Genomic DNA, 24,625 nt, shown 5'->3' on the forward strand with positions numbered 1-24,625 from the left:
CCATTTGAGCCACAGCGCCACTTCCAGCTTTTTCTGCTTATGTGGTGTTGAGGAATTGAACCCTGGGCTTCATGCATGCCAGGCAAGCACTCTACCATTGAACCACCATCCTAGTCCCAGTTAAACATTTATTAAGCATCTACTTTGCCCAAGAATTTTACTAATTCCATTTTACCCAGTAATGTGTAATATATGTTGTAAGATTGTGAACGAGGAAGTAAACCCAGAGAGGTTTTAGTCCTAGGCCTGTTATTACAGCCTTGTAACAGTGGAGTTGAGATTTAAACATATCCCTATTAAAACTTGATTTTCCTATACCATGTTGAAGTTTTATGTTTTTCTAGCTTTCCACCAGAAATTTTGAAATCTGCCTTAAAAACTATTTCTGACATTAGAATGAATGTTGCTCATCGTTAATAAATATTAACGCTATATAATTAGAATGTTTTGAATCATTTAAATTTTCAAGTTTTTAATCTATTAAGTTCTCATGGCTAAGAACCATGGCTTGATAAGCGTTATCTAGTACAACTTCTGTGCACAACACCCTCCTACTGTGGTGTGCAGAAGCAAGATAGCTAGCTCCTTGACAAAGGGGCAGTAGTTGGAATCAGCAGAATATCAGTTAAAATGAGAGAGTTGTTGCAGGCATTTTTACAGCAGAATAGATCATGGTAAGTTTTTATTTAAAACTTCATAAAAATTGGGAAAAATGAATTTATATTGATACTTTTCAAGTGTTGGTGAGCTGGTTTTCTTTGCTTTATAAAAGATATAGAGTAAGTATAAGTACATAGACAAGAGATTTAGTGCATGGTTCAAATTTTGCTGTCATGTAGGAGACATGGATATTTTTGTGTGACTGAAAGGAAGTTGCATATGAAACATTATTTGTAATCTGTCTTGGAAGAGGAATGCCATTTTTACTGTCAGCTCAACTGTGTGTTTAAATTATTTTGCTTAGATATTGGACACTTAACAGACTACCAGTGTGATTTTTGTGTGGACTGTGGCATCTGAGGAGAAAAATGCCAGGATATGTAGCGCAGACTGCTGCTAGCGGGGGTTTCCTTAGGGCAGGGTGGTGGCACATTGGCAAGGGGAAGTTGGTGTTGGATGGCAGTCAAAAAAGCAGAACCCTGTCTTTTACTACTCCACTGATTTATCATGACCCTGGAAATCTTCTCTTCTGTCTCTGGGAAACTATTTTCTGGGAATATAAACTTCCCAGAAGGAAATAGTCCCACTTCATTAAGAATGGGTCCCATATTTGGTGTATAACAAGGTAAACATTTGGGAGAGTACCTTTGAAGAGGTACTTGTTGATCAACATTGCTTTCTAACCAAAGGAGAGTGTTCTAAGTACTAAGGAAGACCTAAGCATGATATTTCCAAGAACCTTTAAGTTATCAAATACAGAATATATATATATATATATATATATATATGTAGTTATATATATAGTTTTATATATATAGGATATGCGACAATAACTTGAGTTTATTATGCTTCTCCATGCTTCTAGAAAAATTCAAGGCTTATTTATTTATTTTAAGAGAAATGTATATAAATGAGGAAGAGCTAGGAGTGTTACTCAATGATAGAGCACTTGCCTATTCATATAGTGTCCTGAGTTTGATCTACTCTACTGCAAAAAAGAAAAGACTTTTCAAGTTAGATATCCCAGAGCACTTAGTTTATGGTTCTCTCAGGGCACCAGTAGGCTGCTCCTACAGTTTATCATCCTCCTGTCCTTCCTTTTTTTCCAACAGTGCCCCTCCAGCGGCAGAATGGGCTGTGCCTCAGTCATCGAGGCTGAAATATAGGCAGTTGTTCAATAGTCATGATAAAACCATGAGTGGACACTTAACAGGTATTTACAAATTAAGTCAATTTGGGAAATGTAGTCTTCGTTTGAATGCAGTTTGTTTGTAAATATTGGGCCAATATTTAGAAATATTGACATTTCCAAAATGTCTCTATTTGCCTACTTTTTTGTATCTGTGCCTTACTGGGACTTGAACTGAGGGCATTGTTCCTGAGATTTTTAGCTCAAGGCTAGCACTCTATCACTTGAGCTATGGCTCCACTTCCGGCCTTTTGGTCTGAACATAAGAACTCACAGACTTTCCTGCCCTGACTGGCTTTAAACCATAATCTTCAGATCTCAGACTCCTAACTAGCTAGGATTACAGGTGTGTGCTACTAGGCCTGGCTAGTTTATATTCTTGTTACTCCCAACACATACATGGACTTTTGAATATACACATGCATTTGCGTGCATGCATATACACACATGCATACACATAGGCAATTGGAAAGTTATTTATATATCAACCAAAATAATATATTCACTATTTTGTAAGAGCTCAAAACTGAAAACCCTGAATATCCATCAAGATGGAATGTATAATAAACTATAACACAGTCACACAATTATATGCTATATAATAATTAGAATTATTTTCTGTAACTTTACATAAGAAATATATTGAGGGCTGGGAAGGTGGCTCAGTGGTAGAGCGCTTGCCTTGCATGCCAGAGGCCCTAGGTTTGATTCCTCAGCACCACATAAGCAAAAAGAAAAAAAAGCCAGAAGTGGCGCTGTGGCTCAAGTGGTAGAGCACTAGCCTTGAGCTGAAGAGCTGAGAGACAGCGCCCAGGCCCAGAGTTCAGGCCCCACGACCGGAACCTCCCCCCCCCCCCCCCGCAAAAAAAAAGAAATATATTGAACAAAATAAGCCAGACTCAATAGAGGACTACTTTGCACATAGAATTAAGGCTATAGTTGGTGGGAGGTGATGCTAGAAAAAGAGCCTTCTAGGGTATAGTTGTATTATTTATGACCTGGATAGTCTGAATATTTTCCTTTTGGAAAATTAATTTTCTAAGTTATGCAGGTGTTAACATCTATCTATTATTGTGCGCTTTGCTGTCAGTGTTTTATATATAAATGAAAGTTAAAATAATAACTACCATTTACTGGGTACTTTTATGTGTTAACATTATGTTAAATCAGAAGTCAGTGTTAAAGTTCCTTATAAAAATGGATCAGAGATGTGTTGATTGGGAACAAATCTGGGAAATGAGAAAATGTAAGTCCAAATAAGAGATACTTTTTCCCCTAAGTCATCTCGCAGAGCAAACCAAGCTAGGATCCATGTCCACAGCTCTCCCCTCCTCTCATTGGTGCTTTCTCCTTCATCTTTACTCTGCTGGAACCTTGTGGTGATTCCTTATCCCTGCTGCTTATCATGTAAAATAACATCCACTTCTGTGCTTATTGATGAGGTGACATTTGGAAACCTTAGTTTACCTAAAAACAGTTCATAAGCTGGATACCAGTGGCTCACTGCTGTAATTTCTAGCTATCAACAGGCTAATATCTAGAGCATTGAGGTTTGAAGTCTTCCAGACTGTCTCAAAAGCAGTCAGCAAAAGGCAAGGGTGGGAAGTATGGTTCAAGTAGTAGAGAGTAAGCAAGTCAAAAGTTCAAGCCCCAGTATTATTCACCGACCCCCTCCCCCAAAAAAAGTTGGTAATAGGAATCTTCTCAACATAGTTTCTGTAGCTGTCTATTTCTTGGTCCATGGATCTTCCTGGACCCATACCTTCAGAGATAGTGTTGGAAGTAAAACATATTTATGTCTTTCTCCCCAATACTGCTTTATTTAAATACTCAGAATCTGTGTAGCTTTTGTCTGAAATCTAAAACTAGTTTCAAGTCAGAAATGAAGATATTTATAGCTGTTGTAAAAAGGAAAGCTGATTTCGAAAGAGTTGAAATTCCAAGAATTCTTTTTTTTCCTAACATAGAAAATGTGTTCCAGTCTTAGCTTTGATATTAGTCATTTGTGCACCCGTGAACAATCCAATCCCCCATTTTTAAAGTCTGTACAATGACATGATTAGAAGGGATCACTCTAAGTCCCTTTCCCCCTCTAAGATGCTCTTAATTTGTGTGATGACGGTCAGAGGGGAGGCAGCAGGTGGTAGCTGCATCAGGAAATGTTCTATTTGTAGAGATTAAGTCTCCACTTAGTAAATAAAAGCCCACTACAAATAGAGATGGTAATCTGGACAAGAAGGTAGATTATATTTGAGACTAATCTTTTATGTTTTCATTCTTTGTTAAACATCCATTGACTACAAATATATTGAGTATGTATCAGATGCTGTGTTGTGCTTTGTGTTCTTTGCTTTTTTGCTGGGATTTAATTTCTGGGTAGTTTCAATACTGTGTAAAGTACTCTTGAGTGCATGAGCAAGCCCACCAACCACCCCAGTATTACTCTACAGGGAGTATTTGCTAACTCATCTTCATGTCTTTTACCTGGCTTCTGTTTAGGTCCACAAGCAAGAACTATTCTTATGCAATCAAGTTTACCACAGGCTCAGCTCGCTTCAATATGGTTTGTATAAAGTACAAACTTTGTTTCTTATATTAGTATAGCCTCATGAGTTTTTTTTTTAATTAGTATTACTTGAGAGGATATTTAGAATATGCTGATATTCAGTGAAATGTCTCCAGACTGTGATGGAAGTCCCTTTGGGTGCAACTTCATTTCTGGTTGAAAACCATTCATCAAATTCAAGTTTGACTTTCATTGTTGCTTTTTGTTTTTGTCTATGGTGACTACATCACAGATATAATAATGTATTTTGGTCAGGAGCTTGTAAGTTCTCTTATTTTGTAATTATTTTCTAGTGGCTATTGGTGAGCTTTGTCTAGTTTCTACCTTTTTTAACATTTTTAAAGATTTTCAAAAGTTATTATACATTAGTTGTACAGAGAATGTTTCATTGTGACATTACCATACATGTATTCAGAGTATCCCATCAACCTCACCCCCCTCTATTTTTCTTCCTTGTCCCCCTCTTTAAAAAACTAATAATGTTTCATTACTTTTTTTCATATATGCATCTGAAGTACTTTGACCATATTCTCCCTCTTTCATCCTCTCCATCCTCCTCCCCCCTTACACAAATACCTGTCCCCAGGTTTCCTTACATTTCAATATTAACTGGAATGGGTTCTTTTACTTAAGTTTGGTGATTGCCTGGGAAATTGACCTGGTCGCCACTGTTCTCCTGCCAAGCTCACGACTTTTCCTGCAGGACATATTGATGTGTGAAAGTTTGCATATGTTTTTCTTTCTTGCTTTTCCTTCTGCTGTGTTGTATAGACTGCCTTTTGCTGTAGAGTAGATTAGCTCAAGAAGCATCTTATACCTGTGACCCACATAGACCTCTTAAAGTCTGGGTAAGCATCAGTATCCTACGGGTGTCTGAAATACAAACTTAAGATGTAACATTGTACAGGTTGACTGAGAGATCATTAAATCAAATGAACTAGATTTAATTTCAATGTCCTCATGAGGCCAGAGTACAATGAAATGATATTTAAAATTGTTCATCCATTTCTTGTTTCTGAAAAAGACATTTGAGGCATCTTTTATTCAAATATTATATTCTCCCTTTTCACAGTAAAAAATTAAATGTTGGTGGCAATAATCTATAAAGGTAACTATGGGGAAAAATAAGTATCCCAACTTCTTTCTAGTCTGAATTACCTAGCAATAGCTAATAGTGGGACTAAATAGGAGAAGAATAAGGAAGAGCAGGCAGTAGTTTTCTTTTGTTCTGAGTTTCTGGCATCAGGCAATGGCAAAGTAGGACAGAAGGGAGACCCAGAGTGTGTGGGGCAAGGGAGGAATTGAGTAAAAAGAAGTGTAGGAATTTGGGGAGTTCTGTTCACTGTGAAGAGGAATGTTTTTTAGTTGTTTTTTTTTTTTTTCTTTTTGGTTGGTCGTGGGGCCTGAACTCTGGGCCTGGGTGCTGTCCCTCAGCTCTTCAGCTCAAGGCTAGCACTTTACCACTGAGCCACCTTCCCAGCCCTGTTTTTTAGTTTTTTGTCATTGTCAAAGTCAGTTTCCTAATGTCACATTTGTCCAGTTGACATTCTAATAAATAGACATGTAGTTTCCCATCTTCTTTTGGTGTCCAAACTTGCTAAACAAAATGATAAATTTGAGCCTACCAGCAATTTACTGTAATTATCTCCTTACAAAAAAAAAATGATGCACATTGGAGTTCTAGAATAAGAAGACAGAAATGCCTTAACTCTAGAGGCCATTAATACCTGCTCATATAGGCCTAGATTAGGGATGGCCAGCCTGCCCAGTGGGCTGGATCTGGCCTGCACCACTTTTGCAAATGAAAGTTTTATTGTAAGACAATACCTGTTCATTTATGTCTATATCTGTTTGTCATGGGCAGAATTGAATATGACTGCTTGAACAGTAAGATGGAGTTTGCATATCTTTTTTTGGGGGGAGGAGGGGGGGTCCAGTTGTGGGGCCTGAACTCTGGGCCTGGGCGCTGTCCCTCAGCTCTTTAGCTCAAGGCTAGCACTCTACCACTTGAGCCACAGCGCCACTTCCGGCTTTTTTTTTCTTTTTGCTTATGTGGTGCTGAGGAATCGAACCCAGGGCCTCAGGCATGCACGGCAAGCACTCTACCACTGAGCTACCTTCCCAGCCCTGGAGTTTGCATATCTTAAAAAATATTTACTACTTGATCCTTTGTGGTTTGTCAGTCCCTGGTCTAGGACATAGCATTTGAAGATACATAGAACACAAGTGTGATGTATTTTAAATGGGCTTGAAAGGATTGAGGAGAGTAATGTTTCAATCACAGTACTGTTGTATGACTAGCAACACCCCAACTATGTGGAATACCTTATTTTATCCTTGGAAAAGACTAAAATAGTACTACTTTTACAAAATGAGGCACATGCTCAGTTGGCTTAGAATCAGAATAAGAAAGTATAATATGTAAATCATTCATGAATAGTAAGAAGCATGCATTTTCATGAAACAGGATTACAGTGACCTTTTTTATTAAATTAGGAATCTTTCTGACATTGATCAAGATGGAAAACTCACAGCGGAAGAATTTATCCTGGCTATGCATCTTATTGATGTTGCTATGTCTGGCCAACCACTGCCACCTGTCCTGCCTCCAGAATACATTCCACCTTCCTTTAGGTAAGAACATTGGCTACGTAAGAAATTGTGTATTTTGTCTGTGAATTCTAAACTTGGTATTGTTGACTGCGTATCTTACAGTGATTTACTATCCTGTGGAAGTAACTTAAATACCATGATGCAAGAGACTCTTCTTCTCTAAGTTTTGGGTTGAGCCTGGGCCACTTTTGTTCTTCAGAGTATTTGTGTATTCCATATATTAAAAGCAATCAACCAAATACTGCAAGGCTGAATTTTTATAGCAACCTATATAACTGAAGCTTACCAGAAATTTTAGGAGCAGATGCTAGCAGTGAAAGAGAAACTAAATGAACCTGTACATAGGAAATAAGACAAAGTGATTACACCTGTGACTCATGTAAATCCGAGAGACAACAAAAACTCTGGCAACATGGATATTATGATCAGGAAGATAATTAAAGAAAAATACCTTGCTCTGAAAAACCCTACTGGATAGACTTGTCAAGATAGTCCCAGGGTCCCCTCAGCAGTCTGCTGTAATCTGGATGCAGGTGGTTTATGCCTATATCCATTCCTAGCTCACTCCTGTACTCTCAGGAGGCTGAGACATGGACAGGCATGGTTTGGAGTCCATTTGAGCAGAAAAATCTATAAGATTTCATTTTCACTTGACCAGCAAAAAGCTGGGCTGGGTTCAAGTGGTAGAGTGCCAGCTACGCAAAGGCAAGATAGAGCAAGCCTGATGCTTCTGAGTTCAAGTCTTGATGCTGTTAAGAAAAAAAAAAGGGGGCTGTACTTGTCACCCTGGTCAGCACATGTACTATATGCACATACCACCCTGCCCAGTGCTATCTTCTGGCTGTAAATATGAAAGATAAATATGGAGTCTCAGCTAAGCATTAAGATGAATACAAAAACAATGGGTTTTCTTCTACAGTCCTCAAACTTCAGGAGAGAGTAGGACAAAGTCTCTGTAACATGAGAACTGGAGTCAGCAATATCAGCCCATCCGTAATACCAGAAGCTTGCTGAAGAAACTCCCAACTAGCTGGGGGCAGTTTGCCTGTAGAATCTCATAGCAACAAGTAGCTGAGACAGTTTGCCTGCAAAATCTCACAGGTGCAAGAATTACTACAGAAGAAAGTTAACAGTGGAAACTTTTTTTTTAAGGCAAAAAAAAGAGGGGGGAGATTATTTAATTATTTAAAAAGAGCAAGATTAAAAGTTTAAAGTGATAATTGGTTTTTTTAAAAAAGTCAGTGATTTTTTTCCCCCTGGAACTATTCTGAATATAGATGGTTCATGCATGTAAGAAAGATTGAAGAGAGATGGTAAAGGAAATAGCTGCCCCTAATTAGCTGAGCTTCAGATCTTCCCTGTGATGAATAGTTAGGAGAATAATGGTCATTGCAGTGAACACTTGCTGAGTGCTTACTTTGTCTCAGACATGTTCTACCATTGTGATATAGCAGTTCTAAACTTACCATGGGTTTTGGTTTTGGAAGGTGAAGTACTTAGGGGATCAAACCCAAGATCCGGTGCATGCAAAAAATGTGCTGTATCCACCACTGACCTACAGTCCCAGCCCCAACATTTGAACAAGCTCTGTGCTCAGTACCTAATGACATTCAAATAAATACTCGTTTTATTTGCTTTTTTACGTTTTTTTTTTTTCTTCTGTTTTCTTGTGCTGGACATTGAACCTAGGGCCTTTCTTGCACATACTAGGTCACTGAACTACATCCCAACTCTCTTAAATTGCCATTTTCAAAAACTTTTTGTTTTTTTGGTCGGTCATGGGCCTTGAACTCTGGGCCTGGGCGCTGTCCTTCAGCTTTTCAGCTCAGGGCTAGCGTTCTACCACTTGAGCCACAGCACCACTTCCGGTTTTCTGGTGGTTTATTGGAGATAAGAGTCTAACGGACTTTGCTGCCTGGGCTGGCTTTGAACCACAATCCTCAGATCTCAGCCTCCTGAGTAGCTAGGATGACAGGTGTGAGCCACCAGCACCCTGCAAAAACTTTTTTTTTTTTTTTTTTTTTTGGGTCCGGTTGTGGGGCCTGAATTCTGGCCAGGGCACTATCCCTCAGCTCTTCAGCTCAAGGCTAGCGCTCTACCACCTGAGCCACAATGCCACTTCCGGCTTTTTTTCTTTTTGCTTATGTGGTGCTGAGGAATCGAACCCAGGGCCTCAGGCATGCAAGGCAAGCGCTATACCACTGAGCCATCTTCCCAGCCCCCAAAAACATTTTTTAAGTAGAGAAAATGAATTTTCTTTTCTCACTGTGAATGAAATTTGCTCCATTATAGGGTACTGAGGCTTGAGCTGAGGGCCTTGTACTCTCACTTGGCTTTTTTACTCACAACTGACATTTTCCCACCTGAACCACACCTGCAGTTCTGGCTTTTTGATGGATAATTGGAGAGAAGACTCAAAAACTCTGCTTTGACTGGCTCCTAACCACAATTCTCAGATATCAGCCTGCCTAATAGCTAGGATAGTAGGTAATAGCTAGCCACCAGCCTCCAGCTTCTATTATATGGTATATTTTGTAAGTTCTTTTTCATAGATTGTCCAGTTTTTCATAACTTTTCCAGTTCTGCATACACACTTCATATATAGATTTCTTTCTTTCTTTTTTCTTTTTCCATTACTGCAGAAGAGTTCGGTCTGGCAGTGGGATCTCTGTTGTAAGTTCATCATCTGTAGATCAGAGGTTACCAGAGGAGCCAGCTTTAGAAGATGAACAGCAACAGTTAGAAAAGAAATTACCCGGTAAGGCTGCTTTTATATTTGACTTAAATCATATGTGAGATTTTCTGTCCAAATCAAAATAGAACATGGCAAAAATTGAGGTAAAAATAAATTTAGCCTCTGACATTTTTGCTGTTGTTATTGTACTCAGAAAAAGACACTTTTTAATGTGCATTTGGACCTGGATTTGTCTTGAGACACAGCATTTCTGTATTTCTAATGCACCTTTACCCTAACTTTTAACCTAAAGATGGTTGGTTATGTACTACTAAACAATTTTATAAATGTTATCTATGGAATACAGTCATTTCTTAGACCCACCAGTACAGAGATAGAAAGGAAAATCATCATCTACTTTTTTTTTCTTTCTCATATTTTCATAGGAGAATTGGATTCTTAGTAACAGCAGGAACCTATTTTAAATGTAATGTGAACCTATTTTAAATAACTCATTTACAATGATAAATCCATCCTATTAAGTTAGTCTAAGGTGTCTATGAATTATTAATAATGAAATGATGATATTATTAATGATGAAGTGATACTAAGAAGCAGTTGAATTTATTATGAAGTCTTTTTATCTTATCTACTTTGTCGGTGTCATTTTGATGTATTTTATGTGCTCCACAGTTAATTACCCAGCTCTGGAGGATAGCTTTCCAAGTTGATTCTTAAACTAAATTACTTTTCAATTACTATAAATGTTCTATGTGCATGACGTGTTGAGTACAGTGAAGAATGTTAGCAATACATGGTTAATAAATAATAATATATGGTTCATACTCTCTAGAGGCTTACATTATAACAGAATATTTAAGACAGACATACAAACAGTCTAAATCAGCACATATAAGTGAGATCAATTCTTGATGGCTTTATATATGCCACTCTATGATTGGTTTGCATAGACCAAGAAGCTAGGGAGTAAATCTCCAAGGGAACAGATTACACTTGAATTGAGACTTGAAGATAACTAGGGTCAGTACAAGGGGAAGTGCCAAGTTTTGATAAAGATGGAAGTAAGCTGTCAGTGGTAGATTAAGGACATTAGTTCTTAGAATTTGAAATTATCTTTTTCTGCTGGTTGTAGACATTAATTGAATATTTTGAAGGGGAAATATTTTTGTTAGAGTATTTCTTTTCTGTTCCTTTCAGCAACCATTTATTATGTGCCAGCTATATACTAGGAATAATGCTAGATTCTAGAATTTTAAAAATGAGAAACTTTTGGTGTTTTTGATATTGAAATGGTATTCATATACTATGAAATTGAATTTTGTTTCTTGGTGGGACTGGGGTTTGTACTTAGCTCCTCATGGTTACTAGGCACTGCCACTTGAACCACACCACCAGCCTATTTTTGTTTTTAGTTGTTTTTCAGATAAAATCTTACACTTTTTTTTTTTTTTTGGTCAGTCGTTGGGCTTGAACTCTGGGCCTGGGCGCTGTCCCTCAGCTCTTCAGCTCAAGGCGAGCGCTCTACCACTTGAGCTACAGCGCCACTTCCGGTTTTCTGGTGGTTTATTGGAGATAGGAGTCTCACGGTCTCTCCTGCCCGGGCTGGCTTTGAACCGCGATCCTCAGATCTCAGCCTCCTGAGTAGCTAGGATTACAGGCGTGAGCCACCAGCTCCCGGCAAAATCTTACACTTTTGCCTGGGCCAGTCTTGGACTAAAATCTTTCCATCTCTGCTTCCCAAGTAGCTAGGATTATAAGCATGTGCCTCCATACCTGGTTCAACATTATAAAATGCAAACTTTATTGACCATCTGAGCTTGGACTGCAATAAAAATACCATACATTGGTGATGCAGTATCAGAGTGTTAGGCAGTTCTGTTTTGGATGAGGTTGTCTTCTGGATTTGCTTTATATGTCCTCACATAGCTTTTCTTCAGTGCCAACAAGCAGATAAAATGATGTCCTTCTCCTTTTTCTCTCCCTTTCTCCTTTTCTAAGACCACTAATACCCTGAGGGCCACACCTTCATGACCTATGCTAATATAAGAGCTGCATTTCCAGAAACTACCACTTTGATATAGTGATAAATTTGGGGAGGATGCAGATATTCTGTCCACAACAGTGGCATTTAGTACTCTCACAATGCTGAGCTACTACCATCTCTATCTTGTTCCAAAGGAAAACTGGGTAATCAGTTACTCCCCATTCTCCATTTTCCCCAGCCCTTGGCAACTCCCTGTCTGCTTTCTGATTGCTTGTCTTGGATTTTTCATGTATTGGTGGAATCTTACAACCTTCGATCTGTTGTGTTTGGTTTCTTTTACTTAGCATAGTTTTTGGATCCCTCTGTGTTGTAGCCTGGAGCACTACTTCATTCCTTTATGGAAGGAGGCACTTGATGGCCAGAAGGAGAAGTGAGCAGTCTGGTTTTGGTACTTTTTTTTTTCTTTTTTTTGGTGCAAGTCTTAGGACTTGATCTCAGGGCCTACATGCTATTACCCGAGCAATTGCTCTACCACTTGAGCCACAGCTCCACTTCTGGTTTTTTGGTGGTATTAATTAAATATGAGACTTTCTTACCTGAACTGGCTTTTGGCTTTGATTCTTAGATCTTGGCCTCCTGAGTAGCTGGGACTACAAGTGTGAGCCACCACCAGCTCCAGACAAAGTGAGAATTCTGAAAGTGGATTTGGAAATGGAATCCTTAAAGAAAGCTTTTTCTAGGAACATTGTTTGGTGATGAAAGGTTACGGAAAAAGGGTATATTCATAGTACCTATCAGCCAGGCATAGTTAGAAAACTTGGGGAATTACAGATTTTAAGTTGTACTGAATAAATCCAGTGAAACTTTTCTTCACAAAAAGTATGTTGAAAAATCATGACTTTCTATAACTGATCATAATTTTTCATAAACTCTTCCGTGATTTTTTTTTATTGTGAAACTACTGTACAGAGGGGTTACAATTACATGGGCAAGATGAGTGCATTTCTTATCAAGCATTGTAGCCTCCTCCTTTGTTTCCCCTTCCCATCCCTTCCCCTCCTCCCCTCGCCCCCCACCCAACCCTCCCCCCGCCCCCCCCACCAAAGTTATAAAGTTCATTTTCAACTTAACGACTTGTACATCTCATTGTTGCAGATGGGTCCACCTGTATCCCTATTTAAACAATTTGTTTTTCTCCCCTCCCCTCCACAAATTATACCGACATCAAATACAGTGAAAGCAGGGGTTATACTGTGGGGGAGGGACATACATAGCAACAAAGAAATAATCTTATAAATGTGTTAGAAACAATCACATGAAAGAAAAAAAAATTTGAATACATATCTTAGGGTTCATTTCCCTAACATGACCTTTTCTGCTTGACTCAGCAGTATGGAGATTCCTCAAATGACTCCACATAGAGCTCCCCTATGACACAGCAATCCCACTTTTGGGCATTTACCCAAATGTTTACAAACAAGACCACACTAAAGCTACCAGCACGACTATGTTTATTGCAGCATTATTTACCATAGCTAAGATATGGAACCAACCCAGATGCCCCTCAGTAGATGAATGGATCAAGAAAATGTGGTATATATACACAATGGAATTCTGTGCCTTCATCAGAAAGAATGACATTGCCCCATTTGTTAGGAAATGGAAAGGCTTGGAAAAAATTATATTAACCAAAGAAACAGGTCTCATGGTTTCCCTTATTTGCAATATCTTCTGTGTTTTGAAGTAACATTTGAAGATAAGAAGCGGGAGAATTTTGAGCGTGGCAATCTGGAGCTGGAGAAACGCAGACAAGCTCTCTTAGAGCAGCAGCGCAAAGAACAAGAGCGCCTGGCTCAGCTGGAGCGGGCTGAGCAGGAAAGGAAAGAACGGGAACGCCAGGAACAAGAGCGCAAAAGACAACTGGAGTTGGAGAAGCAACTGGAAAAGCAACGGGAGCTTGAACGGCAGAGAGAGGAGGAGAGGAGGAAAGAAATCGAGAGGCGAGAGGTGAGCAGCTGTAGAGCAGCCCCATAACTCAGTGGCTGGTGCCTGTGATCTCAGTCCCTTCCTCCCTCCTGCTTTCCCTTCCCCTGTTATACAAGTGATCTGTTCATATAGGACACTCTTGTAGTCTGTTTATTTTTCTTTTTCCAATTCAGGAATTTTAATATATTGAAAGAGTTGTATAACCATTATCATTGTCTATTCCAGAATATTTTCATCATTCCAGAAAGAAACTTCTATGTCTGGGTTTTATTTAGCATGGTCTCTTCAAGATTCATCAAATTGAACTGTGAATCAGGACTTTATTTTTCTTTATGTTGAATAGTATTCTGTTACATAGGCATATAATATTTTATTTATCCATTAATAAGTTGATGGTAGGTAGTTTTCTTTTTTGGCTATTCTACATAGTTCGCCTTCCCTCCCCCCCCCACCCCCCCCCCCCCCCCACTCCTGAGGCTTGAACTCTAGGACTGGGCACTGTCCTTGAGCTCCTTTTGCTTGATGCTAGCACTCTACCTCTTGAACCACAACACCACTTCCAGCTTTTTCTCACAGACTTTCCTGCCCAGGCTGGCTTTGAACTGTGATCCTTAGATCTCAGCCTCCTGTGTAGGATTACAGGTGTAAGCCACTGGCACCCGGCTTGAACTTTTTTTGGTATTGAGGATTAAACCCCAGGCTTCCTGCATGCTAGACAAGTACTGTGCTACTAGAGCCACACCCTAGCCATGAATATTCTTGTCAAATTTTTGATGCTATGGTCTTGTAACAGATCACTAAAACCAGTTAACTATTTTTCCAGATTCTTGTCTCTGTAGTTATACCTCAATAAAAATATGAAGAATTCTATGGCTTGAGGAGGATGGGTGTGTTGTAATTATTCTAAAACCACTGTAACAGTATCATCTCAATTTCATTGTTTTTCAGCTTTTTCTTCACACTCCTATAAATATGGGTATGAAATCCTCAGTCTGTTCTTTGGAAGGCTTCCGAAATTGGCTGACAGACCCAGATAGAGCCCACCCAATCTGTTGTCTGTTTTTTAATCTATTACTACAGAAGCAATGCCATGGGGCGCTGGTGGCTCACGCCTGTAATCCTAGCTACTCAGGAGGCTGAGATCTGAGGATCGCGGTTCAAAGCCAGCCCGGGCAGGAGAGACCGTGAGACTCCTATCTCCAATAAACCACCAGAAAACCGGAAGTGGCGCTGTAGCTCAAGTGGTAGAGCGCTCGCCTTGAGCTGAAGAGCTGAGGGACAGTGCCCAGGCCCAGAGTTCAAGCCCCACGGCCGACAAAAAAAAAAAAAAAGAAGCAATGCCATGGGCATTCTCTCATATGAATGAAGTATAAATGAAGAATTCTTTCTTTATTTAAAAAGTAATGCCTTAGAAGATACACATGTACATAGATACATACTTATATGTAGAACATGAATGTCCATTGTGATACTTTGGGGGAACCTCAAGGAGGTAGGCAAAGTAAAAAGAATGATAGTGAAAAACAGCTAAATACATCATGTCTGTGTATAAAGATGGTATAAAAAAAACACTGGAAGCTGTTGAACAATGGGTGCTACAGTGAAGGGGCAAAGAAAACCAATAAAGGAGTGGGAAGGGAAAGGGTGAATATGTTAGAAGTATACAAATAGAACAATGAAACCTGTTGAAACTTTTATGAATGGAGGAAGAGGATGAGGAAGACAGACAGAAGGGGTAAATTTGATGGAGGACATTATATATATGTATATGGAAATGTTAGATAAAACCCCTGTGTACAACTAATAGATGCTACTGAAAAATATTTAAAAAGCAAGTAAAGGTTTCTCCTCTCGATTGTTGTTTTGGAAAATGTAACAAAAGCTGCCTTTTGTTTTTGGTTCTTTGGTTGGCTGGTTGGTTGGTTTGGAGCCAAGGTCTTGCTCTAAGTCCAGTCTGGCCTCAAACATATGAGCTTCCTGCCATGTGCTGTGGTTACAGCTATATGCATAAGCTTCCTTGTATTCCAGTTGATACTAATCAAGACAATATTTATTTATTTATTTTTATTTGCTGCTGGAGATTGAATTCAAGGTCTCATGCATGCTAAGTACCTGCTTAACCATTGAGTTACAGCACTTACCAAGATTTTAATTACTAGAATATACCACCAAAAGACTTAACACCTTCCTTAGATGTAAAAAAAAGTAAATGACATTTAAAATGATAAAATACGCGAGGCATCACTAACCCCAGGAGATGCAGTGGTGACTGGATGCTGGGCCTGCCAGCTTGCTGATGGAGAGCTTGCTGGTCAGTGCCAGGCTCTCTGACGTGTGTTCCTCACACTCACCAGCCAGTGCAGAGGGGAGGAATGACAACTTCTGTGGTTAAAGAAAGGAATGCATGATTAGGAATGGGGAAGTCACAGGCTTTGAATACTTGAGATGCAGCTTGAGTACTTCTAATCCAAAAACCTGAAATCTGAAAAGCTCCAAAGTCCAGAGACTCTACTTCAGAAGTTAAATAGTTTGGATTCTTTAGATTAAGGATGCTTAACCAGTAAAGTCTATGTAAACACTTTAAAATCCGAAAAAGTCTAAATCTGAAACATTTCTGAATAAAGAATAATCTATAAATAATTTCTCTTTCAGTGGAGGAAAACTCAACTTTGTTTGTTGTTTTTGGGATTTTAGTTTGATCCTACTAGATAAAGGAATTTGCCTTCTTCCTGTCTGTAAGAAGAAGTATTTTATCATGAATTCTTGAAGTCAGGAAGAATGTATTTCCAGTGTGAAATGATCCTGTTGGTACTCATTTTATGGAAACAAAATAATTTTTTTATCAAAAATAATAGATATTCCCTCCCCACTCACAGAAAGAACTCCTATATTTTCCTAAAAAAAATTTATTGTCATATAATTTCTTGTAGTGTCTAAAAATCTTACCTTTAGAAAGCAGAGCTTAGCAGATGACCCTTTTTTTTTTGTAAGACATTGTATAAACAGTGCCAGTTGCCCAGGCCTGTTATCCTAGCTACTCAGGAGGCTGAGATCTGAAGATTACAGTTTGAAGCTAGCCCTGAAAAGGAAAGTCCATGAGACTCTTACCTCCAGTTAACCACCTAAACGCCAGAAATGGAGCTATGTCTCATGAGGTAGAGTGCTGCCCTTGAGCAGCAAGCTCAGGGACAGTACTCAGGCCCTCAGTTCAAGCCCCAGGACTGGAAAAAGAAGAAAGAAAAAAAAAATAAGCCCTGTATGGTATAAGAATTGAGAAATTAATAAGTTGTTTGTTAATATCATAGGCTGCAAAACGGGAACTTGAACGACAAAGACAACTTGAATGGGAACGGAATCGAAGGCAAGAACTTCTAAATCAAAGAAACAAAGAACAGGAGGACATAGTTGTACTGAAAGCAAAGAAAAAGACTTTGGAATTTGAATTAGAAGCTCTAGTGAGTTAAGTTTTCTTATACTTGGATTTTATTCTTGGATAGGACCCATGTAATGGGCACAACTCATGGTGTACTAACTCCTGTTTCTTTTCATTTGTTTAAGAATGATAAAAAACATCAACTTGAAGGAAAACTTCAAGATATCAGATGTCGATTGAACACCCAAAGGCAAGAAATTGAGAGTACAAACAAGTCCAGGGAGTTGAGAATTGCTGAAATCACCCATTTACAGCAACAATTGCAGGTGAGAAAGTAGAACACTTAAAAGCTTTCAGACCTCAGTGCTTTAATCTTAATCCATTTCACTTCTTTACTCAACAAATGTTCAGCTCTTTTAAAGACCAGGCACTGGGAGGCAAAGGTGAAGCTGGTAGGTAGGATCCTAGCCCCAAAAGTAAACTCTGCAGGTGTTGGCTGAACCCAGCCCTGGCCCGGCTTATTGGCCCCAAAGCTGCAGCCAGGAACTGCAGGGAGGAGGAACCTGCCTCTGTTTACAGAAGGGACTGTCACTAACAAAATAAGTTTATCAGAATGTTTTGAGCAGGTGGCTCCCCCCTGTAATCGCACTGTAATCGTAGCTACTCTGGAGGCGGATATCTGAGGATTGTAGTTTGGATCCTACCTGGGCTGGAATTGGGATTGGAGATTCCTATCTCCAATAAATAACTCAGAAAATGTCAGAAGTAGTACTGTGACTCAAGTTGTAGGTAGAGTACCAGCCTTGAGCACAAAGAGGCTCAGAGATAGTGCCCCAGGCTCTGAGTTCAAGCCCCAGGACAGGATGGAGGGAGGGAGAGGAGAAGGGGCAGAGGGGGAGAGGATGTTTTGGAATTAACTGAATTGGAAAGATTTGCTCAATTTATTTAGGCCACTATAAATTTCTTTCAGCAGTATTTTATAGTTTTCAATGTGTGAGTCCTGTGTGTGAGTACATATGTGTGTGTGAGTACATATGTGTGTGCTTGCACACTTGCTGGTACTGAGGCTTCAGCAAGGTCTAGACACTCTTCCTTAGCTTTTTGGCTAAAGGCTAGGATTACAGGTAAGAGCTAATACTATTTTGTTCTGTTTGGTTTGGTTTGGTGCCAGTTCTGGGGCTTGGATTTAGAGCTTCCTTTTCTGTCACAGCTGGCAATCTTCTACGTGAGACATAATTCCAGTTCAGCTTTTTGCCATTTAATTGGAGATAAGAGTCTTGAGGATTTATCTACCCAGGCTGGCTTTGAGCCATAATGCTCAGATCCCAGCTTCTTGAGTTGCCCAGCCAAAGTTAATTTTTTTTTTGTTTTTGTTTTTGTTTTTGTCGGTCGTGGGGCTTGAACTCAAAGTTAATTTTTGTTTTTGTTTTTGTTTTTGTCGGTCGTGGGGCTTGAACTCTGGGCCTGGGCGCTGTCCCTCAGCTCTTCAGCTCAAGGCGAGCGCTCTACCACTTGAGCTACAGCGCCACTTCCGGTTTTCTGGTGGTTTATTGGAGATAGGAGTCTCACGGTCTCTCCTGCCCGGGCTGGCTTTGAACCGCGATCCTCAGATCTCAGCCTCCTGAGTAGCTAGGATTACAGGCGTGAGCCACCAGCGCCCGGCTTCAAAGTTAATTTTTATTAAGATAAAAGTCAGATATTCTTGCTGGATGCCAGTGGCTCATGCCACTGAGATGTGAGGATCATGGTCCAGCAACAGGAAAGTATGTGAGGCTGTTATCTCCAACTAACCATCCAAAGACTAGAAAATGGAGCTGTGGCTCAAGTGGTAGAGTATTAGAATTGAGCACAAGAAGCTCAGAGACAGCTCTCAAGCCTTGAGTTCAAGACCAGCACGCACACGCACACACACACACACACATGCATGCATGCATGTATGCATTCATACATACATGCATACATACATATGGTTCTTATTATGGAGAGGCTGCCATTTTATTGAAACATAAAAATATTCAGTACTATTTCACCTGAATTTAAACAAATATTGTGCTTGGTGAGTTACCCATACAAATTCCAAACTGCCTTGCACAGTGTAGGTTTAGCCTTTTTCTGTGCCAGTTAAAATTTGTTTCAAGACTTTCTTGTACCTATTTGAAATTCCATCCCATGTGGCGGTAAGATTCTAGTTATAACAGATCTCATTGTTTTTTTCCAACTTTAGGTATATGATAGATTAAACCTAAATTCAGTCCTAATTCTCTGGTCTGACTCTTTTTAGCTCATATTAAAGTGATTCCTACTAGGTTAGCTTGCAAATAAGCAAACTTTCTACTTGATCCTGAGCATTGTGAGAGATCACTGCAAAATTCCTCTGCAATCTTACTTAAAGAGTATTTTTTAAAAGCTTATAATATTCAGTAAATCGACAACATTGTAAGCAGTGTTAAGAGAGCTATAACTTGTCTTAATTTTATTTTAGTGCAAAGCACTTGGCAAATAGCAAATTCTTTGGCAAGAATGCAAGAGCCATCCTGACTAGCTATTAAATGCATAAAGGATATGGGGTGTGATAGGAGTGTCTGAGAGCTGAGAACACTGACTTGAGCTGTCTCTTATTGAGATGGATGCGGTAGTGTTCCCTGACATTCACTGTTGTTTTTCCTTCCTCTTTCCTAGGAATCTCAGCAAATGCTTGGAAGACTTATTCCAGAAAAACAGATACTGAATGACCAGCTAAAACAAGTTCAGCAGAACAGTTTACATAGTAGGTATTCTGCTTTTAAAATGGACCTCCTTTCCTTTCCCCCCTTTCTCTTCCTTTTCTCCTTTCCCTCTTTTCTCTTTTCTTTCTTTCTTTTTTTTTTTTCCCTTGTTAGTCAGGGGGCTTGAACTCTGGGCCTGAGCACTGTCCCTCAGCTCTTCAGCTCAAGGTGAGCACACTACCACTTGAGCCACTTCTGGTTTTCTGATGGTTAATTGGAGATAAGAGTCTTACAGATTTTCCTGCCTGGGCTGGATTTGAACCACAATTCTCATATCTTAGCCTCCTGAGTAGCTAGGATTACAGGCATGAGCCACTGGCACCTGGCTCTTACTTTTTTTTTTTTTGTTTTGTTTTGTTTTGTTTGTCGGTCGTGGGGCTTGAACTCTGGGCCTGGGCGCTGTCACTCAGCTTTTTTTTTTTTTTTTTAAACTTCAGTTTTCTTCCTTTCTTTCCTCCTCCTCTCCCCTCTCCATCTTTTTTTACCTTCCTTCCCTTTCTCTCTGCCGTGGGTCATACCTGAGGGCTTCTGCATTTGAAACATATTTTTATCACCAAGCCGCATCCCAGACCTTAACCTTTTCTCCTTTCTACCAACAAGAATTTTGTTACATGACATGAAAACTTTAAACAGCATTTCCTCACTGCCAACTTAACTTTTTCCTATCTTGAAATGTTTTTCTGTAACAGGAGACTCACTTCTTACACTCAAAAGAGCCTTAGAAGCAAAAGAAATAACCCGGCAACAACTAAGAGATCAACTGGATGAGGTGGAAAAAGAAACTAGGTCAAAGCTGCAGGAGATTGATATTTTCAATAACCAACTGAAGGTAGGTAACTCTTCTATGTGGCCGCCATGTATGTTCTACCCTTTAATTTTCCTGGCTGTTCAGATGATTAGTTGATATTGAATCCAAGGCAGAAAAATACGTTACACTGGTTTGTCAGCCTTGGTGAAAGCCTTTGTATTTGTGGTTGAGCATTATATCATCTAAATTGCATTTTTCTCCTTCAGAACATAAAAAAAAATGAATTTGGCATCTATGAATTATGGCTGAGTGAATAGCCCCAGCTTGACATCTGTCTTTAACCTGAATTATATTTTTATAATTTCTATCCTTTTGCCTATTTTTAACTACAGTAAGTTGAATTCCAAAAACTAGCCTCCCAAAACTTCCTCTTTCTTGTGTTCTTCGAAGATTTTTTTTTTCTTTGAGATTTTTCTGTCACTTCTTACTTTGAAGATTTTGCTTAAATGGAGATCTTATTTTGTTACCTTACATTTTTATACTTTATTGCTTCTTGGAGTAATTGCTTTTGCCTCTGTGGTATATGTTTTTATCACACTGAACAATAAAACAGGAGAATGCTAGAGCTCTGGGAGAAGTTAAAAATCACAGCTTTTTTTAATTCCCTGTACCACCTTCTCATCTACCCTCCAAACACCCCCCCCCCCTTCCCGGCCAAACTGGGTATTTGATGCTCTCACTCCTTGGCTGGCACTAAACCATCTAGGCCACACCTCCAAACCCTCACACCCTCTTTCTGTTACAGTACTTTCAATTTGCCTTTACCACTTTATGATCTTAAAAATATTAACTATTATAAAATCAGAGCAGAAATTTCTCATTTCTTAAAGTAATGATTATATATTATTTTACATATAAGTAGACATTATAACTTTTACCAATTATGTTCTTATCAAAAATTAGATGTTACTCTATAAATATTTTACTTTTTTAAGTTACAATTCTATACATTTGATTCTGCCCAATTTAGCATTTGATACCAGGAAGAAGTAAAACTCCTTTATACTAAAATAAATAAACAAATAAGAGGAAACATAGTTAAGATTTTTGGTTGACCTCTGAATCGAGAATCTATGCCAGACTGTCTAGACATCTGAGTTTGAGTTATTTGTGCTGTTCTTTCAGAGTATTAGGTAATGACCTTTTCCCAGTTGTACAATTCCAGGAAAGTGCTCTTGGGAGAAATATTTTGTAGCCAACTTAGTGTTTTTCTTCACTATGAATATTTGTGTGTGTGTGTGTATGTGTGTGTGTGTGTGTGTGTATACGTGTGTATACACTGTGTTCTATATTCCTATATATGTGATTATGTGTGGTGTGTCACAGCAATGAGTTCTTCATTTTGAAGTACAATAAGAAGGCTCACAAGAGCTCTCATTCTCACTACTATTCTACTGTTTTAAGCAAAAGAACATAGCATCACAAATTTTATAATATTTTTTGATAGTCTCATGGAATGTAAATTGTTAGGTACTCAGTTACCTTCTGAATTCGAGTAGTATCATGTTGATTCCTTTTCTGGAAATGTAGCTCCTTTAAAAAAGGTTTAGATATTAGAAAATTGTACTCTATAGGGAGACTTCTAATTAATGCTTATATTTATGAATTAAATAACATTAGCAATTGAGTTGCTGTTGCCTTAAAATGTGGTGTAAGTTACTCTTATGGCTAATTAATTATGAGCAATTACTAATTAATTGACTAATGCTGCCTTCAGTACCTATCTCTTTTTTCCCACTGGCCTTTTTTTCCAAATATACTTAGATTTAGACAGAACATTCTTATATGTCTCTTTACTACTCTTGGTTACCTATTAACTTTTAAACAACATGGAAAAAAATCATAACCTAATAATAGCTATATTGTTTGCTACTTAACCCATATTTGGAAGGCTAAGTAAATACATTGTACTGTCTCTTATAGTTTATTATTTCTACAACTTCTCTTAAACCCAGTATAGCTAAAACAGAAACAGTTAAAGAATGTAGGGATTCATAATTTGAAGCAACTGAGAGACTGAATTAACTGTTTCCAGAAGTTCTCTTTTCCACTATTCTTTGTTTTAGACACAGTGGATAATACTAAGCATTTTTTTCCGATTTTGGAACCTGTGTTTCTTATATGATTAAATAGGCTAAGAAGAGCTAGCAATCAGAGCTTTGGGATTTCTTCCATGCCCTTGATACAGCAGTGCCTTAAGATTTATTTAAGCTGATGTTGGGAAAATTGGCTTCTATCTTGCCCAGAGGAAGTCTGCAAGCTGTACAGTGACTGTTCCACACAACTACTCTGATGATGTGTATTCAGTTTATTCTGAACCTTCCTTTCTCAAAGGACAGCCAGCTGCATAGAATAGAAAAGAAAGAAGCTAAGATTTATTGTCTGTGTTTCATGTTCATAAACATTTTTGCCTGAGAGAAGAGGAATTTTAAAATTAGTTGACCAGAATACTAAACTTATATTAAGTGATTGGCTCCACAAATTGGAATAACATAAAACAAAAATCAATTGCAGTAAGTCAGTTATGTTCACACACATCCCAAAGTCATGCCCAGGTTCTCAGGTACAATGATCATATAGGAAATAATTGTACCCTGGCTCAGCCCTGATTCTAAAGTTTAAAACAGCAGTTGAGAAGTAGCCATGAATTTATAGATTTGAGAACTTAGAGATGGAATGTTTTACCTTTTTCTTTTACAAACAAAACATAATCGTTCCCTGCAGAATGTTTAGTTCACATCCATTCATGTTTTTGAGGGTTTCTTCCATTTTCTTCAGTTCAGGAGAATTCTTACCAAAGATCTGCTAGACAGCAATGGAAATTCTTACGTCTTTATTCAAAAAGGAAAAAAAATACTGCTATAATCAGATTAACAGTCTTTGTTTCATATATAGGATGCAGTATACTGAGAATATATTAGACTGTTGGGATTGAAGCTCTAGCCCAGCCTGTGTGGGTGAAAAAAAACAAAAAAAATTCAGAGAGATCTCTTTATTAATTAAGAACTGGGTCACAGTGGCACTAGCTGGTTATCCTAGCTATCAGGAAGCCTAACAGGTATATCAGCTCCAGGCATTCTACTAGGCAGGAAGTATAACCCTGTCAAGTTGGGGTTGGAGGCCTGGTTCCGTGGTAAGAGCTCCCGCCTAAAAAGCAGAAGGTGCTGTCTTTCAAACAACAACAAAAAACAACGGACCTCAAAACATACTGACTTAGAATTGCTGTCTGCATCTGCCAGTGACTCCCCGTGTCAAATACAGTACTCTCAACTCCTAGACTTTTCTGATTGCTTAGAAACCAAGAGCTCACTCTTTCCTTTCAGAGAAGGATGTTTTCTATGCATGTTCAAACAAACAAACAAACCCTAAGATGAAGGGTAGGGGTTTAAGTGGTTGGCACTTCTGTAGCATGTGCAAGGTGGTGGAGTCAATCCCAAGTACCACAAAAAAAAAAAAAAGGGTGAGATCCCAAGAAAAGTGTTTCTCATTTGTCATCACAATCAAGAATTACTTGAGAAAAGAAATAATAATCTTACCATAGTGATTTAACTTTGTGTTTTTTATTGTTGTTTTTGTATTTTGAGGGAGGCGGGGGCTTGAATTCAGGGCTCTGAGATCTTCCTAAGCTTTTTGTTCAAGGCCAGTGCTCTGCCACATGAACCACGGCTCCACTTCCAGGTTTTTACTGGTTAGTTGGGGATAAGAGTCTTTTAGCCTTTTTTACCCTGACTGGCTTTGAATCTCCATCCTCACTCAGCCTCCTGAGTAGCTTGAATAATAGGCATGAGTCACCAGTGCCCAGTTTTTGCTTTTGTTTTTGTGTTTTTGTTTGTTTTGGTTAAGTAAGTCTATTAAAAAGGGCAGAGTGGAAGAAAAGGAGAAATTATAGCACCCTAAGATATGGATGCTCTTGTGTTAGAAATTCCCCATTGACAGACTTTGTACATGTGCTGTCTTTGATATAAACTAATTTTTTCTTCTTGATA

At 38.8% G+C, this 24,625-nt stretch overlaps 1 protein-coding gene across 5 annotated transcripts in view; it reads left to right on the top strand.

Annotated features, from left to right (window-relative positions):
* The window catches only part of Itsn1 (intersectin 1), a 189,235-nt gene that overhangs the window by 75,026 nt on the left and 89,584 nt on the right, over window positions 1-24,625 (top strand). For all 5 annotated transcript variants that reach the window (XM_070030617.1, XM_070030612.1, XM_070030615.1 and 2 more), the window contains exons 8-16: window positions 1,773-1,873; window positions 4,349-4,412; window positions 6,912-7,049; window positions 9,671-9,786; window positions 13,452-13,714; window positions 16,999-17,148; window positions 17,252-17,392; window positions 19,746-19,833; window positions 20,521-20,660. In XM_070030617.1, coding sequence (XP_069886718.1) covers window positions 1,773-1,873; window positions 4,349-4,412; window positions 6,912-7,049; window positions 9,671-9,786; window positions 13,452-13,714; window positions 16,999-17,148; window positions 17,252-17,392; window positions 19,746-19,833; window positions 20,521-20,660 — 1,201 coding nt within the window. The remainder of the gene's footprint in view (window positions 1-1,772; window positions 1,874-4,348; window positions 4,413-6,911; window positions 7,050-9,670; window positions 9,787-13,451; window positions 13,715-16,998; window positions 17,149-17,251; window positions 17,393-19,745; window positions 19,834-20,520; window positions 20,661-24,625) is intronic.

This window comes from Dipodomys merriami, unplaced genomic scaffold (assembly GCF_024711535.1).
Source record: "Dipodomys merriami isolate MVZ:Mamm:240054 unplaced genomic scaffold, mDipMer1.0.p SCAF_2, whole genome shotgun sequence".
Classification (NCBI taxonomy): domain Eukaryota; kingdom Metazoa; phylum Chordata; class Mammalia; order Rodentia; family Heteromyidae; genus Dipodomys; species Dipodomys merriami.